The following is a 23,011-nucleotide window of genomic DNA, read 5'->3' as shown; positions in this document are numbered from 1 at the left end:
GTCTCATCCGGGATGAGTCAAATGAGGCGCTACCCCATAGAGGGCCCAAAGTAGAGGTGCAGCCGCTAGGTGAGAACTTGGCGGACACGGTAGAGCAAGCCCAAGGGGCTAATCAGAGTACATCAGAGCCTATCGGCACCACCCCGATCGAGTCTATCCCGGCTACTAGCACAACCCTGAGTTCCTCCCGCTCCACTCTATCTGTAGCACTGGTCCCGATTGCTAGGGTCCAGAAGTTAGAGGCCCAGATGGTCATACTACTGCACCATATCCAGCCTTGGATGCAGAAGTCCATTGCTGAGGCGGAGGAGCGGATTGAGAAGAAGATTGCCCAGTAGAGTGAGCGACAGATTCTGGCAGTCCATCAGCGCCTTGACGCCTTCAAGTTGAGAGTTCTCGCACGGCCAGCCCCTACTATTGACTTGATGACTCTCCAGGCTGTTGTGGCGAGTCTGAGGGCTGACGTGAATGCCATCCTGGATGCGCAGGTACCTGAGTCTAAGGCTACACTTGCAGAGCCTGCTGAGGATACGGTGCGTGCTGCACTATTCTAGACCACAACTGCGCCACCACCGCCACCACGTGAGCAGACCAAGAGGCATCGATCCAGAGAGGGTGATGAGGCTCATGCTAGGAAGAGAGAACGTACTGAGTTGGAGGCTGCGAGGAGAGCCTCGTTGATGGATGAGGAGGCCCGACAGATAAGGGCTCATGAGTTGGATGCTGGGGTGTCTAGCTCCACGATTGTTGATGTTGATAGAAGCACTAATGTGGGTGATGTTATTGGTGCGGACACTACTGATGGTGTCCCTACGTCTGAGGGAGAGGTTTACGGGAAACTGAACCCACCGGCTTGTTGATCGTCGACGTTATGCGCCTCAGGTTTGCTTCACCTATCACCTTGTTTTATATTTCTTATGCATTGGGGACAATTGCATGCTTTTTTGTTGGGGGTGGGATAAATGGAAAGTGAGTGCTAGGGTGAAGTCTGAGTAGCCCAACTCATGATCCTCTCTTGGGGTTTTCTTGCCTGTGTTCTTTTTCCCCAAGAGACTGATTATTTTACTGTTGAAGCGGCATGTTATTACCTTGTACAAAGTATGTGTGAAATCTGAAGCATGACGGCTAAAATACAATGAAATCCCGTCTAAATTGAATGTTTGCATGATTAGGCATAGTGAATATTGAATGTGTTGGCTCTAAGCATGACATAGAGATACACTATAGCATGACGCTCGATCTAACGCTCGAACTAGGTGTCCGATAATCTAGTAGGGTAATGAGGTTTTAAGTGAGTGTGAGGAAAGTTGAACTTGCCCGGTTAGTCCTGCAAAAAGTAACATGTATTAGACAATCAGGAAAGGATCATAGGCCCTTGTTAAACATAGTCAATCTTTAGCCTAAATAAAAGAAAACCAAATGAAATTAATCCTTTTTTATCCAAATAATTTGAGCTTACAATAAACCTTTCTTTTCTACCCCAACTCATCTTTTCTGGGTACAATATATTGGCCATGGTCCTTCCTTGGACATAAGCACCTCAGCTTATGCCAAAAGCATAAGTTGAGGGTGGCTAATGCAGAAACAAAGCTCGTCCTGGCCCTGACCCAACCTTGGGTATTATGTACTTTGACTCATGGCAAAGACATGAGTTGAGGGTGGCTATTATGAGGAATGTCCCGAAAAGCGGGGTTGAAAGAATTATTGAAAGAATGAAAGAAAAGTGGCTCAATCAAAGTTGAAATCAAGTGAAAAATTTGAAAATAAAAATGAAAGAAGGGTCATTTGCACAAAAGGAAAAAGAAAGGAGAAAAGCAAGGCAAAAGATATATGAAGATGAAGAGTAGGGCATAATAAACGATGAAAAGGTAGGACGCTTAGCACTTATGTCAAGGAGGGCAATAAGTCACTAAAATGCATCCAAATGTACCCTACCTGACCCTGAGCCTACATTACAAGTCAAGAAAGTCCTATCGTGATCCTGAGAGTCTAATATGGTGAATTTCAAGAAGTAAAAATAAGGCAAGCCTATGGCGACAAGTATCAACTAGGTGTGAATTGGTTTCGAGAGCGAGTGTTTAAAAGTAATCCTTATACTCAAATTGAAATCACTGTGTGAAAAAGGAGGATGTTGTATTTAAAGTGAAGACACTAGTTGTAATATTGGAAAATTGGTACCTTGGTGAGAGATAAAATAGGAGAGGTGTCGGTGTGTAGTGAGTTTCTGTCATGGTCAGATCCACATTAATAAGCCTAAGAGTGATATCATGCATAAAAACAATGAAAACAATCGAGATTGATAGCCAGATGATTGTGAAAGCTTAAAAGAATATACTTTTGTACAAAGGTGTTGTGGTGAGTCATAGTGCGTCACTTGAGGACAAACAACAAATTTAACTTGAGGGTGTTATGTGTCGTGGTTTTACGGTACTTCCAATGCTTTTTCCTTAAGTTTAGTTTGTGTCTAAGTCCTTTTTGTAGTAGTTTAATGTGCTTTTCTCTGTGTTTGCAAGAAAATTGTCCAGAACAAAAATGCTGAAGACTGTGTTGAAATCTGCAGAACTGATGACCTACGGAGCCACCGACAATCCGTCGACCCTGTGACAGTCCGTAGGTGATGATCATCGAATGAAGGTCCAAGCAGCTGAAATCAAATTGGGGAAATCTGACCAAGTGTGGGGATACGGAAGGAGCGACGGTCCGTCGATCCACTGACGGACCGTCATGGCTTACTGTTGGTGGTAACAGAATGTAGTCCCAGCACCCGGCTTGAAGAAACCACTAAGTATGGAAGAACAGAGGTCATCGACAGACCGTAGGTCCACCGACGAACCATGTTGTTGGTCCGTCGATGGTAACAGAAAGTATTAAAAAAGTGGAAGATAAAAAATATTTGAAGTATGGACCGACGGAAGTTGTCGACGGTCCGTCGTTCCATCAACAGACTGTCAGTAGGGTCGTTGACGGCAGATGCGTTTTGGACAAATTTTTCCTTAAATAGAACTCCATTTATTTTTAGGACTTTATTATTATAAATAGGACTAACAACCTAGTTTTTGGGGTTAGACTCTTTATTATTTTTCAGATTTGTGTTATTGGAAAAAAAAACTTTGGTTTTTGGGAAATACTTCAATATTTTAGAATCGTTTCTTTCAATATTTTAAGTAATTCAAGTGATATTTTCTGGGTTTTCTTCAACTTGTTCAATTAAGTATATGATTTCTTGTTTATTAATTATGAATTGTGTAATTCTTAGCATGGGTAACTAAATCCACAACTAGGATTGTGGGAATCATAGGTAATTAACAAAGTAAAACTAGCTAAATAACAATTCTAGAATAGTTTCTTGGATGTATTGATAATTCTTTCATTTAGAAGTCTTTTTAACGGTGGCCACGTTAGAACTCGCCTTGTTGCTACTTGCCGGACCATGGAGGTTGATAATAAGAAAAGAATTATCAACGTAGATTTAGTATACACTATCAAATAGGCTAGTTTCAATTGGTGCGAAGTAGTAACTTAGCGATACATTGAATATGACACTTAATATGAGGTAAAAGTAAAGTAGTAAAGTTAACACACGTAGCCGGACCGAGGTGCGGAGTGAAATTTCCTAATTGTCGGACCGAGGAATTAGGGAGTCTTAACTTATCACTTTGCATGCAAGATACTAGGAAAGAGTTGTTATAGCTAGGATTACAACGTTATGAACCTATAGGGAACACTTACACCCTAGTTTCGCTCATCGCTTGATAAACACTAAAGTTTTAATCTTGCTACTTGTTTACTTAGTAATAATTGAACACTTTGTTACACAAAACCCCCCTTTTATTTAAACTGTTTTCGGAAAGTACTTGACTAAATAGAAGTAATTGTAGATTAAAGTTAAGTCTAAACCATTTTCCTTGTGGAATCGACCCCAACCTAACAATTGGGTTCTTTATTTGATACGACCGCTTATACTTCTTTAGGGAAGTATAGTTTGAGCATATCAGAATTCATACAGAATTTATAGGCATGAATGACTCGACTCGAAGGTCTACATATTACATGGAACTCATGTATATGACTTTTCCCATTTTATTATTTACTTCCTCAAAACATAGTTCAAATTAATGATGGATCTCAAAGAATTTACAATTGAACTTAAAGGCGTTCTTGAACTTTACTTTTAACTCTCTCTTGAATGTGAATTATAAATATACATATGTATAATATACAATTATCTAACCGATATACATATACAATTCATCTTTATGAAGAATCTAGGTGATATTGTAGACTCATGAATAAATTCTCCTCATTCTCATGATCATTTAATTAAGTCTTGAAATAAGTTACTAGAAGTTGTAGAAGACTCCTCAAAAGGACTCAAAAGGGACTCTCTCAAAAGGTTCGGAAGAACTCTCAAAACTTAATTTTAACTTTACCTTCAATTTAATTTATTAATTCAAGGTTATGATTCATGTTATGAATGATTTCTAAGTGTTTAGAAGTAGTTTAAAGTATTTAAAATCAAAAGGAGTGAAGATACATTTTGAATGAGCTCAAATGGGACAACCGACAGAAAAAAAGTGAGGGGCAGGCGACAACATTTGGCATGTAACAACACTTGTACGCATCAAACCAACAAAAGTCCCCTAAAAAGATTGTTCAGGGTCAGAAATCAAATGATTTTCATCTAAAATGTTGTATGTGCGCTTATGATTTTAATTGCTCCGCCATGCATAAAAATGAATTTTCAAATTAGGTTGGGATGAATGTTATATTTTCTAACATCAGGGGAAGAGATAATTGACAACTGGAAATTATATGTGAGGTTAATAATGAATTATCAAGATCCTCCTTAAAAAAAATGTGAACTTGAAGTTCAAGAAATAATTCATTTGCATAATGTTTCAAATCGATTGTTAGATGAATTACTGACCTTATGTTATTATTCAGTTGTAAATGTTCCAATGAGAAGTCCTTAAAGGATAGTCTATAATACGCCTGAAGCGTGGTAGACCAATCGATTCCATATATAAAATTTCTTGAGGAATGAGAGAAGAAAATGATCAATATGGTCATGATAATAATGCAAGTGTTATAAAAGAGCACCACAACATAACACTTACAAAACCTTGGAAAGGTTCATGTACCTGAAAAATGAAGAGATCTCGATAAGTTATATCATATTGGAGTCGATAACAAATAATCGTTGATGGTATCTTTGATATGAAGTAGTGCTTCACTATAGATTGTAACGAGGATCTTGAATTCAAATATGTCATATAATGTGGACAAATATGCATATTTCAAATATATTTTGTTTCATTTAGTAAAGTGATACTTTGGATTGATAATCCATAAATTAGAGTATAATGTTAGTGGCATACAAATAAATTATTATTCGATGATATAACCATAAGATAGCAAGTACGACTTGTGCATTGGGACATAAAGGTTTGTCGCAAAAATTCTGACATTACTGGAGATGTTTTCTTCTATGGTGGATGCAATGAGATTTATTTTGATTTTGCAATATATGAATACTTGAATGCATATAATCAATAATTATCATGTCTATTTACACAAAACTGAAGGTTATATAAAAATCCTTGAATCAATCAAGGTGTCTGACTTTGAAAGAAACTTTTTCAATAAAGCTTTAAAAATCCTTATATGGATTGAAATGATCAAGGAAAAAAGGGTACATAACCCTAATTTTCCTTACATTTTTTACGAAAAGGTCTGGATCTGAATTTGTTATAATAGTTGTGTATGTTGATGACTTAATCATTATTAATACACTTAAAGAGCTTTTAAAAGCTATTGAATGTTTGAGAAGGGAATCTAAAATGAAAAGATCCTAGAAAGACGAAATTTTGTCTTGACCTATAGATTGAGAATTTGAGGAATGAAATATTTATCCATCAATCAAGATACACAGAAAAGTTTTAATGCGATTTTATATGGATAATTCACTTTAATTGAGTACCCTAATGATTATGATTGCTTGACAAAATAAAGATTCACTTTGATTTCAAAAGAAGGATGGAGAGTTTTTTGATGATGAAACTCCATATCTTAGTGCAATCAGGGCACTAATGCACCTTGCTAATAATATTAGACCAGATATCTATTTTAAAGTAAATTTTATTGGAAAGATTCAGTCCCTCCCCAACCAAAGGACATTCAAATGGTGCTAAGCACATATTTAAATATCCTCAAAAGATCATAGATATAAATTTATTCTATTTCAAGGAATCCAAGTCAAAACTGATTGGTTATGCAGATGAAAAATATTTATCTGATTCACATAAATCTCGGTCTCAAAAACACTATTTGCTTACATGTGGAGGCACAATAATATCTTGTCAATTAATGAAGCAAATGTTGATAATCACTTCTTCAAACCATGCAGAAATAAGATCCTCCATGAACCAAGTCGAAAGTGCATCTGGTTGAGATCAATGACGCACCATATTCCGAAAATGTGTGATTTTTTTAGGAAAAAGAGTATACCAATCATAATATACGAAGATAATCAACTGCAAATAAAAGTGTCCACGAGATGATCATTACTATGAACAAGTTGAATGAACAATTTACTTGTAGTAACTAGGTCACGAATATAGGATTTTCAATAATATATTCGCCTATGCTCAAAACCTAAACATATCAATGAAATTAAAAAGTGATATACCAAAAATGAGTTCAATCATGCAACATTTTCTTTAATATTATATGATTACAAAACATTTTCAATATTTGAGAAGCTGGTATATAAGATTGAATGACATCATCACAAGAAATTAATTTATGTTTTAATTAGGGAGAGAATAGTACATGTTGCACTCTTTTTTCCTTTCAATGAAATTTGATTCTATAAATATGCATTTTGAATTTGGTGGGTCTTTATTATCTCTAATTGCGCTAATGAATTTGTGATTGTCACAATTTCGTGAAAGTGTGATCTATAACGATCTCATTGAAGTATGACCAGGTAACAGAACTATTTCAAATACATTACAGAATCGTCACAGCTAACTAAAGAAAATAACTCATATATATTTTAATAAAAATACATATATATTTAATAAATAAACAAATATATAGAATAAGCATAGATACATAGAAGAAATGGAGACACATAGAAGAAGAGAAATACATAGTTTATTTAGATTATGTCTAGCAAATACTGTATCTCTACAAATTCATCATAAATTCGCCAAGTCCTAAACTGAAATTCAGTACCGTTGATATGACTTTGGATCTTGTCTTTCAACTTCTTTTTCTCTATTCTAACAACCTGTTTCTGGTAACTGTAGTAGTTGTATTATCCATTCTCGTTTGTAATGATGGATGAAACACCACCACCAACTGAGATTGTATTACTCCAATTTTATTCTAATTTTGATGCTTTAATGGAGAAGATCCATGAGGGAGAAGGAAGAAAGAAAGAGAATACGGAGATGCCATACTCTCTTCGTGAGGACCAACCATTCTCAAGACTAGTCTTCAAATACACTAGCAACATCTAGCATATCAAATTTGATTTTCAAATGCTTTGAAATTTTCTCATTATTGTTTTCTGTTTAAATCCAAGGTTGCCTTCGCTGCAATTATTTGCTTCCTATCTCTAATATTATTCATGTTTCTTGATAATAAATTATTCTCCAACTCATCAATTCTCGTTCCTAGTCTGATTTGGAAGCTCTATAGTGTCTTCACTTTCCTGTAGTGATTTCTATTTATCCACATTTTCCAAGATATCAAAATGATTTAGACTACATACTTGAAGGAGAAAAAAAGAGAGAGTGAATTTTGATTATTTATTTTCCCTAGAAAAAGGTTTGGAGGGGTTGGTGGAATGAGCAGAGTTGGTGGATTTTAGTTTATGAGATGAACGAAAGATTTGTGAGAAAGATTTTTCTTTAGATTATAGATAGGTTAGTATTTGTGTGGATAATGAGTGTACTGGTGGGTTAAATGGATCATTGGACGGGTATTTGAATTTTGGATTAATTAATTGATCAAATTGTAGGATTGCGTCACGTATCACTAATCGCTCTTCTATTAGAGCGAGTAATAAATATGCTTTGGTTTTGAACGACAGGGGAACTAATGAACGAAAAGTATGACTAATGGTATTTATATACTATTTACAAAAGTTCAAAAATATATTTCTCCTTTATCCCTAAAATAAAATATCCATTTATCCTCTACATCATAACAATAACGACAAAAAAAATATCCATTTCTTCAAAAGCAAAATTAGCAAATATGACTAATGATTAGATCAAAAGATGGTGTATGATACATGTCATATATTTTTTTATGTGACAAATGAATCCCATAATTTCAAGAGCAACTTTACCTATAGCAAACATAAAAATCATATTTGTATGTTATAATTATAATTTGCATAATTACCATCTATAGCAAATTTTATATTTTTTATGGGGCTTTTGATTTGTATAATTCGCTAGATAGATCAAGTTTTATACAATTGTCCAGTTTTGCATAAATTCATTTATATATTGTAATTTGTATGATAAGATCTGTATTTGTATAACTATAAGTGTATCAGACGAAAATATATGTATTTATATATACAATTTTCTTTTGTTTTATATAATCACAAACACATTTTATACATTTGTATTCCGAATGGGTAATTGTATACCAAAAATAACTAACTGTATACCGAATGAAATGACAAAAAAAGAGATGTTTGTTATGAATTACAAATAAAATAAACTATGGCTATAACATTTAATTCCAATTAAGAATGTGATATTTCATATAATTTTTCCTAATTTGAACTCTTAAATAAATAGCACGATAGCCATAAGCAAATTACTTATAATATGTAAAAATAAAATAAAATACATACATATTGATGAGAGAAATTTCTTAAAATTTTTAATATATTTTTGGATTGCTTAATTTTTAAATATATTTTACTTTTACTATATATTTTTAGAACTCGTTATTATTAATTTTAGGGTTAATTGTATATAATAGCAAACTAATAACCTAAAATAAATGGAGTAGCTAGAGTTTGATTTAATTGTGCTCCATAGCAAACGTTTGTCAAAATTTGTCAGTCGCCTCTCTCTCAAAAATCTCGCTCGCCACTCTCCCATTCTCGCTCCAATCTCTCGCTCGCTTCCTCACTTTCTACACAAACACAAGTGTATAAAAACTGTTTCTATTTGTATAAAGCAGAGAAATTGTGTGTGTGTGTGTGTGTGTGTATATATATATATATATATTTGTTCCCCTTTCTCCTTCTTCCAGATCTCGCTCGCAATCCTCGCCTTTCTCACTTATACAAACATAAGCGAAATGCATAAATTGTGTTTCTGTTTGTATAAAGCGTGAGAAAATTGTATATACACATGCAAGTACATATATTTTCGTCCTATACACTTATAATTATACAATAAAAATACTCCCATGCCCAGTTTCTTTTGCCTTTCTCTCTTTCTCGTTTTATACAAATTCAAATTGTACTAATTTCTCTCTTTCTCGTTTTATACAATTTGATTCAATTGTATATCCCCTGTCCAAGTTTCTTTTATCTTTCTCTTCCTCATTTTATACAAATTCAAATTGTATATAATCGTTATATACACATATAATCATACAATTCGTTCTATACACTTTGTTTATACAATTCTCTGCCCAAGTGTCTTTCTCTTTCTCGTTTTATACACTTCATTTTATACAATTCGCTTCAACTGTATATGTATAGCGAATTATACTGTTTCTATGTTTGCTATGGAGCGCAATTATGCAAACTTTGCTATAACATACAAATATAAATTTTTTATTTGCTATATGTGAAAGTTGCCCTTAATTTTACTATCTTTTACTTTTTAGCATACATTTTTTTTACTCTTATCAAATATTTAATTTTTAACATGTTTTTTTTCTTAAAATATATATTTTAGAATTCTTAGTTTTTAAATAATATAAAGTAATTAAATATTAATTTGGGAAAACTTACATAAATATGGCATAGTAAAAAAAATATTACCATTTATAGCAATAACATTTTTTTTCACTTGATGGCTTTTAATTCATTTATAATACAAGATTAATATATATTACAAAGAACAATTTATTATTCACATAATATAAGTTTTAATGATGGATTATGCATTTATCACACATTTTAATACACTATAATACAATGTGTCAAATTTTTACCAAACAAACATAATATATTTCAAAAAACAATTATAATTCACTTTTAATACATATTACAGATTTAACATAGTATTGCTATAAATAGTAATAAATAAAAAATATTATTAAAATCAATAATTACTATCAAAATGTACCAATTTATATAATTTTTCCTATTAATTTCATCAAATTTATAAATGTCAAAATTCATGTATCAAATAATAGCAAAAAATAAAATAAAAATAATAAGAGGAGTTATAAGAGTGGGCTAACACATTTGTTGGCTTAAAGTAAACGCCAATTTGCTGAAAATATAAGCTTGAACAGTTTTGGGTTTGTGTTTTTGTTGGTTGTAGACTGTAGTAGCTTCAGCATAAACAGCTTCAATGTCGCTATTCGGTTCCGGTGCCACTGCTGCTGCAAACACAAATCCCAATAAGTCTATCGAGGTATTTTTCAAGTCCAAGTTTCATCCATGGCTATTGCAAGTTTTGTTTGAATTAAGTAATGTATAATACTGAAAATCAGTTTTGTTTTGGGGACGGAGGGGTATTGTTTATAACATTTTGGGTGATTTATTTGTAAGGTTCAACAACCTCCTTCTGATTCTGTATCAAGTCTCTGCTTCAGTCCCAAGGCTAATCTTCTCGTTGCTAGTTCATGGGATAATCAGGTTAGTTTGCTTTCTCTTCATGGGTCTTTTTACTTTTTGTTTGAGTAGGGACAACTGTGAAATTTAGATAACCCTAGTTTGCTTTTAATACACAGGAAAGTATATAAATGATTCATATTGTTGAACTGGTAGGTGATTGATATTTCTTTTTCAGCATGAGGAATGTTTGATAAGCACTCGAGCTCTCCAATCATCAATCCCTCTTTGAAGTCTGTACCGATAGGTTGTTTACATGATATTAGAAAAGTTCTTAAATCTCTTACTTGGGTAGATACCTCTACTTATGATAATTAAGGGTGACAGGGAATCATGGCAAATTCAATATGCAAATACTCCCTGAAGGTGGATTTTATATTCTAAATGATTGAAATATGAGGTAATGGTGTAAAAGGCTTAGGGTTGTAGTACAGAGACAAAGAGGTTTATTTTTAGAAGTTCTCTTTTTATTTGTTGAATGGGTCTAGATATGGAGGGATGGACAAGGTAGTTACTCTACGTATTGGGTTTAATTAGTAATATACATATGCCAGTAGAGATTTTGGGACTGGGAAGGGGGCGAAACAATATTAAGGTACAACTGCCTCTCTTCAATTTCTAGATGATTTTGTTTGCTTGGCGGAACTGGAAACAAATCTTATTCTGTGAGCTTTTCTAGGTGCGATGTTGGGAAGTGATGGGAAGTGGAACCAATGTTGGAGCTGTACCCAAGGCCTCTATATCACATGAACAGCCGGTAATATATAAGCATTTTTCTGGTAAATTTCTCTTTTTTTCTTTATGACTTGGATTTATTAGCTATGTACAATCTATTTCTGGCAGGTTTTATGCTCAACTTGGAAGGATGATGGGACAACTGTCTTCTCTGGAGGTTGTGACAAGCAAGTGAAAATGTGGCCGCTATCTGGTAGTCAACCTGTAACAGTAGGCATGCATGACGCTCCTGTCAAGGAATTGGCTTGGATCCCAGAGATGAGTCTCTTGGTCACAGGAAGTTGGGATAAGACTCTGAGGTAAGTGGAACTTGAAGTTGAATTTGCTACTTATTGCATTTCTCAAAAATATGCGTCTTAGGGGCCATTGTTTTATTAAAATTTAAGAGGGCTGAGTCTTAATAAACACCTGAATGTTCAGATGTTGTCTTTAAGATAGGACTTGGAATGATAAAGAGTGCTTGTTTTTTCAGCATTTGAATGTTTGTAAATTCAATTCTGTTTAAACATAATAAATGTATTATTCAATAAAAAAAGTGATTAAATATTATATCTACAAATATCAAAGAAAATTTTAACTTAAAAAAGAATAAGTTATTATTTAAGATAAATTGTAATATTTGAGGATATAAATGAAATACTATCGCCGCTTGAGAACTGCAGTAACCGAGATTTGATTTGAAAACATGAACTGTATAAAATCAAGTACATGTGAATTACACTGCTTGAGCAATGCAGTGACCCAACTCTGGTTTTAAAAGATCGACTAGATATAACCAATCAATAACTGATGAATTTAGGCAACCAAAGCTTTTCAGTCCATGGTCAATCAACAAAAGTCATATATTACATTGTTAACTTGAAATAAGGACGGAGGCTTATGCAACTAAACCAATTATCCTTGTCATATGTCACTCCTTCTCACTAGGAAACATAAGACTTCTCAACAAACCCAAAATAATCACAATTACAACTGCAACATTGTTGAATCTTGCAAGATATGAGGTGAAGGGAACGTTAAACAACTCTGCAACAGTAGATTGGAGAATTGCTTACTGCTGCCACTTACAAAGAAATATCTCAAACAATACTCGAACCAAAACCTTTGTAGCTCTCTTCTTCGTATTGAATTGACCCACCCTATCTGAACCCACTATTTTCCTGAAACTGATCAAACCCACTATTTTTACCAGCTTCTCCTATTTTAGCCACTGATCTTGTCAAATCATATTTTAAAAGGGTCTTGTTAAACCCTAATCTCAAAATTGAAATCTACCATTAAACACCCCAAGGGTCGTTATTTTTTTTAAAAAAACTACTAACATTAAATACAGAATCAAGACTAGAGAATGGCGAATACCCAGCAAAGATTTGATTTCCTGTCAGTTTAAGAGGAAAAGATTGGGTTTTATGGTCGATATTTGGAAGAGAGAGACGGCGAAGCGTGAGTTTTGTGAAAAGAATAAAGTGAGCCCGAATTTGAGAGAAGATGTGTGTTTTTAAGTTTAGACTGGTGTTGAAATTGTGGTACTTATCTCATTTATTCAGATCAACTAAGATGTTCTAAAAAGAAAAAACAAATGTACTTAATGGGTTGAGACCTCAATGATTCAGATTCATATCCTTATTAAGTGAAAACAAATGAAGCCTTAGTAGGACCGACTTCATTATTTTTGTGGGTGACTAGAGAATTAGAGTTTCAAACCATTGTTTTGTTAGTCAAAAAAATGATTCACGTAGTAAGCAAGTAAGCATATTGGTGTTAATTTACTCAAAATAGTGCATCTTTCTAGGGTGGGGGTTTCATTTCACTTCCTGCATACTTAAGTCATTGCACTCTATATGTAGTCAATCAAGTATCTGCTCTCTCTGAAGGTTCTTTTTCTTTGGATGAGGAGGGGGGAGGGGGGTACACATGCTAATATTTCCTTTTTCTAAAATGAAAATATGTTGATCAATGCCACGATTCTGTAATAAGCATTGTATTTAGCCTTGTAATCTTGGGCACAATCTTTGGCAGGTACTGGGATCTGAGACAACCAAATCCAGCACATGTCCAGCAACTTCCTGAGCGCTGCTATGCACTTACAGTGAAACATCCTTTGATGGTTGCTGCCACAGCTGATAGAAATCTTATAGTTTTCAATTTGCAGAATCCTCAGGTACTACTCCTCATTTTTTGTGGAATTATTCAAATCATTGGAAAGATTTTAGTGGTGGCCACTGGCCAGCAATGCCCTTAATGCTGAAGAATACAATTTTACCAGTTTAAAAAAAAAGAGAAAATTTTAGCGGTTAGCTGTAAGCAATTAGGTTAATCTTTATCTTAGCTAATTAGTATTGCTGGCTGGCAATACATACTATGACACATAGGAAACACTTGTAGGAGGTATTAATCAAAATAGTCGTTAAAATTTAGTCCAACAAAAATATTGTTTGGTTACGTTATTTAACTTAATCCATGGATTAGTTATACCTCATTCAAGGTCTTATTTTTTATCCCTAGAAAAGGGAGAGATAACTAATCCAAGGTTTAACAATCCTTGGATATGACCCCTAAATGACTAAACTATCCCCCAATCTTTTTTCCTAAATTTCTTTTGTAATTTTAACTTCCTTTTTTATTCCTAAATCCCCCTTTAAGTTTAAGGTATATTTGACCAACAAAAAATTAAAAATACACTGTGCTATCAAGAATCTCCGTAGTGGCACATCACACCTCAAAATTAATAGTAATAATAATATTTTATATATTTTACCAAATACACGTTTAGGTGGGAAGCAATAAACTAAACACTTGATAAAAACTAATGCATGTATTAATAATCCCTGCATTACTAATTCATGCGTTACTAATCCCAGCATTATGCATTTTTGTACCAAACGACCCCATATTGTACTATTAACTAATGCAATGTATTTATTTTATAGTGTAGTGGATATTTTATTTTGATGGTACCTTTTTATTTTGTCTGCAACTCCTAAATAAGCAATTTGTTGTTTGTAAGACAGTTTTATGAAGTTCCTTTATTAGAGATTAAATGCTTTTGTGCTACCATTTTTGTGCATCATGTTGTTTTTAAAAAATAGAAATTAATAAAAAAAAAAAACAGTGCATCCTAAAGATGCAGTGGTTAAAAAACCAAACTGAAGCCCTATGCAAAGCTTAAAGAGCATCAAATCTTGAAGATCATCTATACCATTTACATATGTGAATTTACACCAGAAATACATACATTAAAGTTTGGTGTTCAAAGAGGGAGCGAGGGTCTAAGTTACTCCATTTTAAGATCTCTGACTATCCTTCTGGTAGGTACATGCCTGGAATAGTATGATACATATTCTTCTAATCGATTTTCTCACCTTCCAACCACCCCAACTTATGTGCATCTCTATGAGTGTAAGGCATAATCCACTCTAGGCATGTAGACTCGAGAAGATATCCCAGACAAGATATCCAAGACATTCTTTGCAACAAGACACAGTGGAAGAAAATTCTTGGAGTGTCATCTCTACTTTACATGTGTAACACCTATTCAACGGGAAAACCCTTCTTCTTTTTATGTTCTCTTTTGAGTAAAGAAAGCCAGGTAAATCTGTCGTACGGAAGCAAGCTACTTTGTATGTCAGGGCTTTTGTTCCTTTGCAAATTCTTAATCAAGTGCCTAGAATTATTCAATTTTTGTTGGCAAGCCCGAGCAGTGAAAAAATATTCCACCAATCCATCTCATTTTATCTTATATGTCAGTCAGTCAGTGTGCATTTTTTTACCTCCTGCAAACTGTTTGACAACGTCATTAATCTTTCCATCTCCCAATCTTGGCAATTCCTCCACAAATCTTCCAGCTTCCACCACTACAACAACCTGCAAATTTTAGAATCAGGACAAGAGATAAACTGGATACGTCAGGGAATTCATTTTCAGTGGAGTCTGCCCTATATCCGAAGATATTAATTGCACTAGAAGTTCCTTCCAGCAGTTGCAGTTATTGCAGTTATTCCGTCTGTTCTTTATGGTTTTACTGGAGTGACTAGTTTGTCAACTCGTGGACTTTCTACAATTTTGGCAGCCAACTATTTTTCTATTTTTCGTGGGCCTAAAGTAGTAGAAGGGGCCAGGTCACTCTATGGATAGAGTGATAAAACTAGTAATGTATGGTATAATATTTAAAATAAATTGTTTATATATCCAGACCTTCTAAATTTGATGAAATATTGTCAATATTAGTAAAACCTTTTGAGGGAGCATTTTAGTTCAGAAAAATTGATGTTGAAGGCTTGCAAGGTTAACCAAAATAAACATTTAGAATGTTAACAACATCAATTTCATAGATTTTGGTCCATGTTTCTCTTTTTACTGTTGCTCACTAATTTTTTCCTTTAAAAGGAGAGATCGAGAAAACTTAAGGATACTTTTGTTATTAATTTTTAGAAAGAGGTTGTGTTCTTATATTTTGTTGGTCAAAATGTTTCGGGAAAACTAGTTCCATAAGTGACATTCCAAGTGGCACTGCCTTTTCCAACCCCCTCCCCCCCAAACCCCAAAAATCCTTCCTAACCCTCACAATGTTTTGCTAGATTATATATAAATGGTCGTTATCAAAAAAAGATTTTATATGAACGGTCTTGGGATAATTTTTTTGTTTACATACAATACACTAGAAAATGAGTAAGAAACCCATCTGTTTTCCAAGAAAATATTTCCTACATTTCTTCCTACCAAACACACCCTTGTAAAGCCTAGTTTATACTTATAAATATTATCTTGTGTTGGATATTCAAGTATTAATATTGCTAGCATTTCCTTCAAATTGCTAAAAACTTGTATTTCCTTCAAATTGTTACAGACTGAATTCAAGAGAATTGTCTCACCCTTAAAGTATCAAACTCGGTGTTTAGCTGCCTTCCCTGATAAACAAGGTTTCTTGGTGAGTAGTTATTTTATAGTGTAGTTTCTTTACTGCATGATCGAATACCGTCTTGTGTATGCTATGTTAAATTGCTCAGTCTTATTTTTTGCCCACCTCATACAAATGCTAGAGTCCCATACCGGGAGTGAGATTAGTAGAAAGATCTCAGAGCTTAATATTTTGAGCCGATACAAATTCCTTCTTATATCAAACTAAAGATGAACAGATACAGAGAGCCTAAAAGAGTGTTATTAACTTTGTTTTGGCAAGTTCTCCATGCTTATGGTGACAGTGCTCTTGCATAATTTATCTGCTGGAGATTGGAGTTGGTTTGCATCAGAAACTTCCTGTTACACGAGAATTACGTGGTATTTGGAGAATTGGTACCATACTCGAATCAACGAAATCAGACTGTTCCTCAAAGTTTTAGACCACTTGTGCTGCCTCAAGCAGGAGGTAAATCACTTAGCTGGTTCTCTCCTAATTTGGGAGATGCAAGCTGATATCGCTGAGCCTCTCTGTTTGTGATGCTCGCAATATCTTCTTCATCTGCCCAAGCACTTCATCCATACACGGGCCTTCTTTTTTTAAATAGCTAGCTATCTTATGAGACAGTCCCACTCCCAGCTCTTCAAATTCCTTTGACCTCTCTCTAATAAATTTCCTTTTTCCCGGTTTCACCTTCTGTTTGTTTTGGGGGGAGAGGGTGACAGAGGAAATGATTGGACTTTCTTGAATTATTTAGCAGTTTTTGAGACAAGCAACCAATGAAACTTTCTATCAACAGTGAGCTGAACACTTGTAGATGGTTTGTTTGTAAAGCATTTTGGATCTTTCTTAACAAAGTCCAAGAAAGGAAAAGTAATGAATGTTACAGGCTGATCCAAGAAAGACACTTTGACTGAGTCTTCCTCCCCAAGGAAAGACACTTCTACTGAATCTATTTTAGTTATTTTCTGAAAGGGAGTTCTATGGTGTGTTTGGGTTTTACTGTACAAGGCATTCATGAATGGCTTCCCTATGATAATAGCTTATTTCATTCTTACATGTGGATTGTGGTCTGTAAATTATTTCTGATATTGTGAATACGTTATATCAGATGCATCTATGTTCTAGACTCATTGGGACACATATAATTATAATATTATACATTCTGTATTTAGGTTGGCTCTATTGAAGGACGGGTTGGTGTTCATCATCTTGATGATGCTCAACAAAGTAAAAACTTCACATTCAAATGCCACAGGGAAGGCAACGAAATTTACTCAGTCAACTCTCTGAACTTCCATCCTGTAAGATCTTTTTCCCTTTTTATATTTTTATTAATTGCATTCTTCAAGCCTTGTTCTCTACAAAATTTGCAGTCTTCTAATGTTGCATCTTTTGGGAGGTACAGGGCGTGTAGCTGTCTGTCATACCCTCCCTTTTTTTAATTTCTTGTGGATTTAGTGTTGACAAAGCGAAATTGCCAGTCAATTGCTGTGTGGACAATATTTAGCAAATTATTGTTAGAAGAACTTATATATGATGCATGCAGAATTTCTGGTCTTAGGTAATTAAAATGTAGAAGCTTTATGATTTGTGCACCATTTTAGTTGTCCTTACCTTTAGACTGGTATTCTTAGTTTAGGTGGAGTTGGGTGAACTGCTAAATGTAAGAGCAAAAGACCTGAAAATATATAGCAAGCTTGTTGTATACGCAACCTAAACATAAAGCTGATAAACATAACGTTGGACCTGCTTCTTAAAGTTGGTCTTTAGGGAAGTTGTCATTGTCAAATAGACTTTATACTATTGCTAAATACTACTAATATTTCTACATCAATCATTAATCATGTTTTACATCTGCCTCACCCAGACACATGGAACATTTGCAACTGCGGGATCTGATGGTTCCTTCAATTTTTGGGATAAAGATAGCAAACAGAGGCTCAAGGTATCCTTGATCCTTTTTAAAGTGCTAATTTCTATGAAGTTCAGTCTTTTTTTTTAAAAAATGATTTCTAGCATATGTTCTTTACGAATGGAATTGGCATACATTTAAATGCATGAAATTGATAAAGCGTTTTTCTTTGTTTAGAACAATCCTACTTTCTGGACATTAAAAGCCAAATATCTCATTTCATTTGTTGTTTATTCATTCATTTGATGATGACTAAATAAAAACTGTCATGTCGCAAAAGAGGATTGCTCTATAAGACCTTACTTGGTCGACATAGACCTTTCTGAATGTTAGTTATTCCAATCTAGGAATTTCAAGGATTTTTTGAATCTTCCTCTGTGTTATTCGGTACACATCAGCTTTATATAAAATTTAAAACTTTATAGTTTGCATCAGGTGACCAGTAAATTTTAGCAGATAGTCATTCATGAATTAAAGGAAATACTACTTGTGATTTTTCATTTATGAGAAAACCATTATGTGATGTCCTCTGGTACCTTTTAATTTTTATTAAGATACAAATTGTCTTCCTCTTGAAGAAACTTTTGTGGCTTTCTCCAAATTGGTGATGTATGGAGTAAACATTTTTAACCTTGGATGTATATTTTCTCTATCAAACAGCTTTTTGATCATTACTGTACGTACTTGTCATTACCAAATTTGACAACTTAAATCTGTGTCAATCAAATAGTGATATGAAATGTGGAATGCTGGCTTGCTTTTCAATAATGCTACTACTGTTTTGACCTGGCTCGTTCTTTATAGTATGTTTTAATTCTTTAGTAGTGCAAGAACTCAAAATTATTGATATTTAACATCCGTAGCCGCTTTTGGCATCTTCATTTAAGATTTTTATGTGTGTTTTTTCTTTAGGCAATGTCAAGATGCAGCCAGCCCATACCTTGCAGCGCGTTCAACAATGATGGCTCAATCTACGCATATGCGGTATGTTTTTGGGTACTTTTGTTCAGTAGAACCTTCACTATGAATAACTTTTGTAGTTCGCACTCATCCTCGTGTTGGAGTGTTTCTCTGTGCCACTTAGAAAACCATTACTTGGATACTTACTCCAGTTCCACCATAGCTTTTTTCTTGCCAGCATTAACGCAAAATGCCCCTTTTTTGGTGTCTCTTCTGCCCTCTAATTCTTGAATCTGCTGATGTCTTATTGTTGCTGAAGTTTATGATTTTCTCTTAGTCTTGCATGCAAATTTGCTTCAGTTTCAATTTGTTTATCCGATTTTGTGTATAGGTTTGTTATGATTGGAGCAAGGGTGCAGAAAATCATAATCCATCAACTGCAAAAACAAACATTTACTTGCATTTCCCACAGGTAATTCCATAAACTGTATCCTTGTTTTTTTTAAAAAAATTATTTATATATTTGAACCACATATATGATCAATCCCCATACAAAAAAGAAGCATATTAGTGTTTACAGCTATCTATAAACGGTTTATGTATTGTGTTTTTCATGCAGGATTCTGAGGTTAAAGGCAAGCCACGAATTGGAACTAGCGGTAGAAAGTGAAGTCAGCAGGAAAAGCCTCATCTTACCATTTCAGAGAAAGTTTGTTTTGTTCTGTCTGCAGTCGTGCTATTAATTCATGGGAGTAGATAGGAGTTTGAGCTTTGAACAGTCAGTAGATAGTGATTTTGAGTGTGATATTCCTTATTAGTAGGAGCTTGCTTGTGCCAATACTTGTAATCTCCTTAGAGAATTAGATAATTGCTTAGTCTCCATGTAGCCTCTGAAACTTTATGGCACTTTCTGTTTCTATAGCCGTTTTATTTCTATTTCTAGAGTTCATGAAGTAGAGTCCTCAATGTGTCTTGAATTTGCATTTGAACTGAACTTTGGTGGGTTAAGGTTTGTTACAATTGCTCAAATGCTGTTCAAAATTTTCATCTTTGATATGGCTGCCATGGGTCAAGATGTGTTAAATAATGGGTCATAGTTTAACCTGCCTAACTCGACACAATCTAATCCGTCGAAGGTAAGGTTTGCGACGTGCATAGCGGCATGGATTAATTTCGTTTGAAGGTCCTATATGCACTAATTAGTTTGTGCTCTTTCCAATAGGGTATGTGCTTTGCACAAGTATCTTATTTTATAAGAAACAACTCAAAAAATAAAAATTTATAAAACATGCAAGACTTTTAAAAGTTACAAGTTTATGATATTATTTAGTTGGAATTAAAGGAAGGAATTATATTCTATAATATAAGCCCTTATGGATGGTATGAGTTTATATTCCTATACTATTATTGGAAATAGTTTAAATATATACTTTTTGTTATATTTTTAATTTAAATGTGTTATACTTTGGTACAAATATAATCTTTGATTTTAACTGAAGCACACGTTAATTTAAATGTGTTATACTTTGGTACAAATTTAAATGACCCACCACTAAATTTAAATACCAAAATACTTTTAGAAACCCACCCATTTAATCCATTTCAAAGCATGACTAAATCTTTTATTAGAGCTAGGAATGTTTGGGGGTATTTGTTAGTTCAAGGATTACAATGATGAAGACAGACCGATTAATAACATAACACGTTTAAATTCAATTTTTCTTATTGCCCAATATGTTAATTCATATTGACTCACTACTTGAAAAGTTTTAAAATACTTGTTAACCAAATTTAAATTTTAAGTTCTAACTTGTAGCAATTCTTAACTATTTTAATCTTTTATCACTAGCTAGTAAATAGCCCTTTGCACGGTTGATATTAAAAAAATTAGTATATAATTTATTTGAACGTGTATATTATGAGGTGTTCATTATTAATCTAAAACTTATTTGAAATGCCAAACTATAAAAGGCAAAAACATTTATTTCCAGAAAGTAATATATAAGTAAAAGATATACATGAACAAACTAAAATAGGGAATAAAACATATGATTTTTCTTGATTTTGTCAATGATATGAACATTTTTTTTCAGACTTTCAACATTAACTTGGTTGAATAATTCAAATGATTTTTAAACTAATTGAAATTTATTTGCTTCATGTTGTTAGCTGATTTGTTACGCCTTTGCTTCGTAGAATTTTAGTTTTTTGTTTTTATTCTCTCACACTACTTCCCCTCTCTTTTTCTCCACCCCGTTGGTCCCTTTTCATTAAAAAAAAAGGCTTAAGCCATTTGAGGCCCCTTAAGTTCGCTTAGACACCTTAACTAAGACTTATACCTATTGAACATCTTTACCCTTCCAAATTTGAACCATTTGAACATTTTTTTCCTATGTGGCACATTGTGTGTGATTCACATCCTAGGAGCGCATGAAAGGTATTAAATTGAGCATTTTTTTAATGGAAAAAAATTATTTTTTCTCCTTCATCTTCTTTGGCATCCCTTCCTTCATCACACCGCCATTGCCGCTGACGCCGTCTTTGCTACACACTCTTTTTCTTCTTATTATTTTCTCCGGATATTTCAGTTCTTTTACCTTCATTTTTAAATTTTTTTTTGCACGTTGTCATTCATATTAGAATTGGATGCCTCACCATTGAAACCACAATTATCACCATCATTTTCATCATGTTTGATTTGTAAAGGTCTTTAAGTTTGGAGTTTGTCTCTTTGTTTTTAATGAAGTAATTTGGTGTTAATCAGTTGTTTGAATTTATTGAAGGATTTTAAAATTTATTATTTGATTTGCTCAATTTTTTATTGAAGTTTTTTGGATTTTTCGTGAATGTGTTGTTTTGCCTTTAAATTTATGTATATTGACAGAATGTGAGGGTGTTCTTCATTATAAAAAGTTAATCAGTTATGTAACACCAAAGAAATTCAAGAATTCTCCATTCTTTCTGACAATGGCAATCAGAACTCATTAATTTTTCGAGGAGTTTTTTTTTTTTTTCAACTTTCTTTACCTTAAGCGAGACGAAAAAGAAAGGTTATGACTGAAAAATAGGCTGATGGAAAGGAAGATTTGTTGTGTTGGAGATGAGGTTGTACAAGGAGAGGGAGATCACCATGAATTGGGTGGTATTGTAGAGGGAAATCTGAGTATTGACTATTGAGCTTTAGTGGATAGCATGGAAGTGGGTTTAAGTTTCAGCTTTTTTCACTTTAAACGATTTTCGTTTTCTTTACTTTATAATGTAATGTTTAAATAATTTTTTAGATTAAAAAATAACACATGTCATTATTTAATTAGTCAAATTGACAAGTCATTGCGAGTGTATTTCACACATTTTTTCTTTTAGCTTATTCTCAAAAAAATGTTCAAATTGTTCAAATTCGAAATGGTAGAGGTGTTCAATCGGTAAACGTCTTAGTTTAGATGTCTAAGTTAATTATGCGAACAACTTTAAGGGGCCACAGATGATTTTAAGCCAAAAAAAAAATAATGTATGTATTGACTGTAGCTAAAGAGTTTTAAACCACTTAAAAAATATAATGACCTCTCAAAACTTTTTCTACTCTCTTTTTTAAACTCATAATTCTTTTAAATATAAATTATCCAATACATGTTATTTTTAATACATCAAACTAAATAGTGCATAAGAAATAATCATAGTGTAAACTAATACTAAACATTACTATTGTTAATATATATATATATATATATATATA

General features: G+C 33.5%; 1 protein-coding gene and 1 pseudogene across 1 annotated transcript; both read left to right on the top strand.

The window, feature by feature from the left end:
- The first annotated feature begins 248 nt into the window (after positions 1-248).
- LOC114074244 lies at positions 249-860 on the top strand (annotated as a pseudogene).
- Positions 861-10,458: 9,598 nt separating this feature from the next.
- On the top strand, positions 10,459-20,319 carry LOC107031940 (protein RAE1). Its single transcript, XM_015233454.2, has 11 exons — positions 10,459-10,631; positions 10,769-10,855; positions 11,511-11,588; positions 11,675-11,865; positions 13,586-13,727; positions 16,413-16,493; positions 17,639-17,767; positions 18,334-18,411; positions 19,291-19,362; positions 19,670-19,750; positions 19,898-20,319. The coding sequence occupies exons 1-11, from the start codon at positions 10,569-10,571 to the stop codon at positions 19,946-19,948; spliced, it is 1,053 nt and encodes a 350-aa protein (XP_015088940.1). The 5' UTR covers positions 10,459-10,568; the 3' UTR covers positions 19,949-20,319.
- The last annotated feature ends 2,692 nt before the right edge of the window (positions 20,320-23,011 follow it).

This window comes from Solanum pennellii, chromosome 10 (assembly GCF_001406875.1).
Source record: "Solanum pennellii chromosome 10, SPENNV200".
Classification (NCBI taxonomy): Eukaryota; Viridiplantae; Streptophyta; class Magnoliopsida; order Solanales; family Solanaceae; genus Solanum; species Solanum pennellii.
Note: the sequence above shows the minus strand (reverse complement) of the source record. Positions and strands in the feature narration are given on the sequence as shown.

What these genes read in the sequence shown, in the direction of transcription:
- LOC107031940 (XM_015233454.2), top strand. Translation starts at nt 10,569, where the DNA reads ATGTCGCTATTCGGTTCCGGTGCCACTGCTGCTGCAAACACAAATCCC. An exon ending in CTAGTTCATGGGATAATCAG is followed by an intron (nt 10,856 to 11,510) that starts GTTAGTTTGCTT and finishes GAGCTTTTCTAG; the next exon opens with GTGCGATGTTGGGAAGTGAT. An exon ending in CTGATAAACAAGGTTTCTTG is followed by an intron (nt 16,494 to 17,638) that starts GTGAGTAGTTAT and finishes TTCTGTATTTAG; the next exon opens with GTTGGCTCTATTGAAGGACG.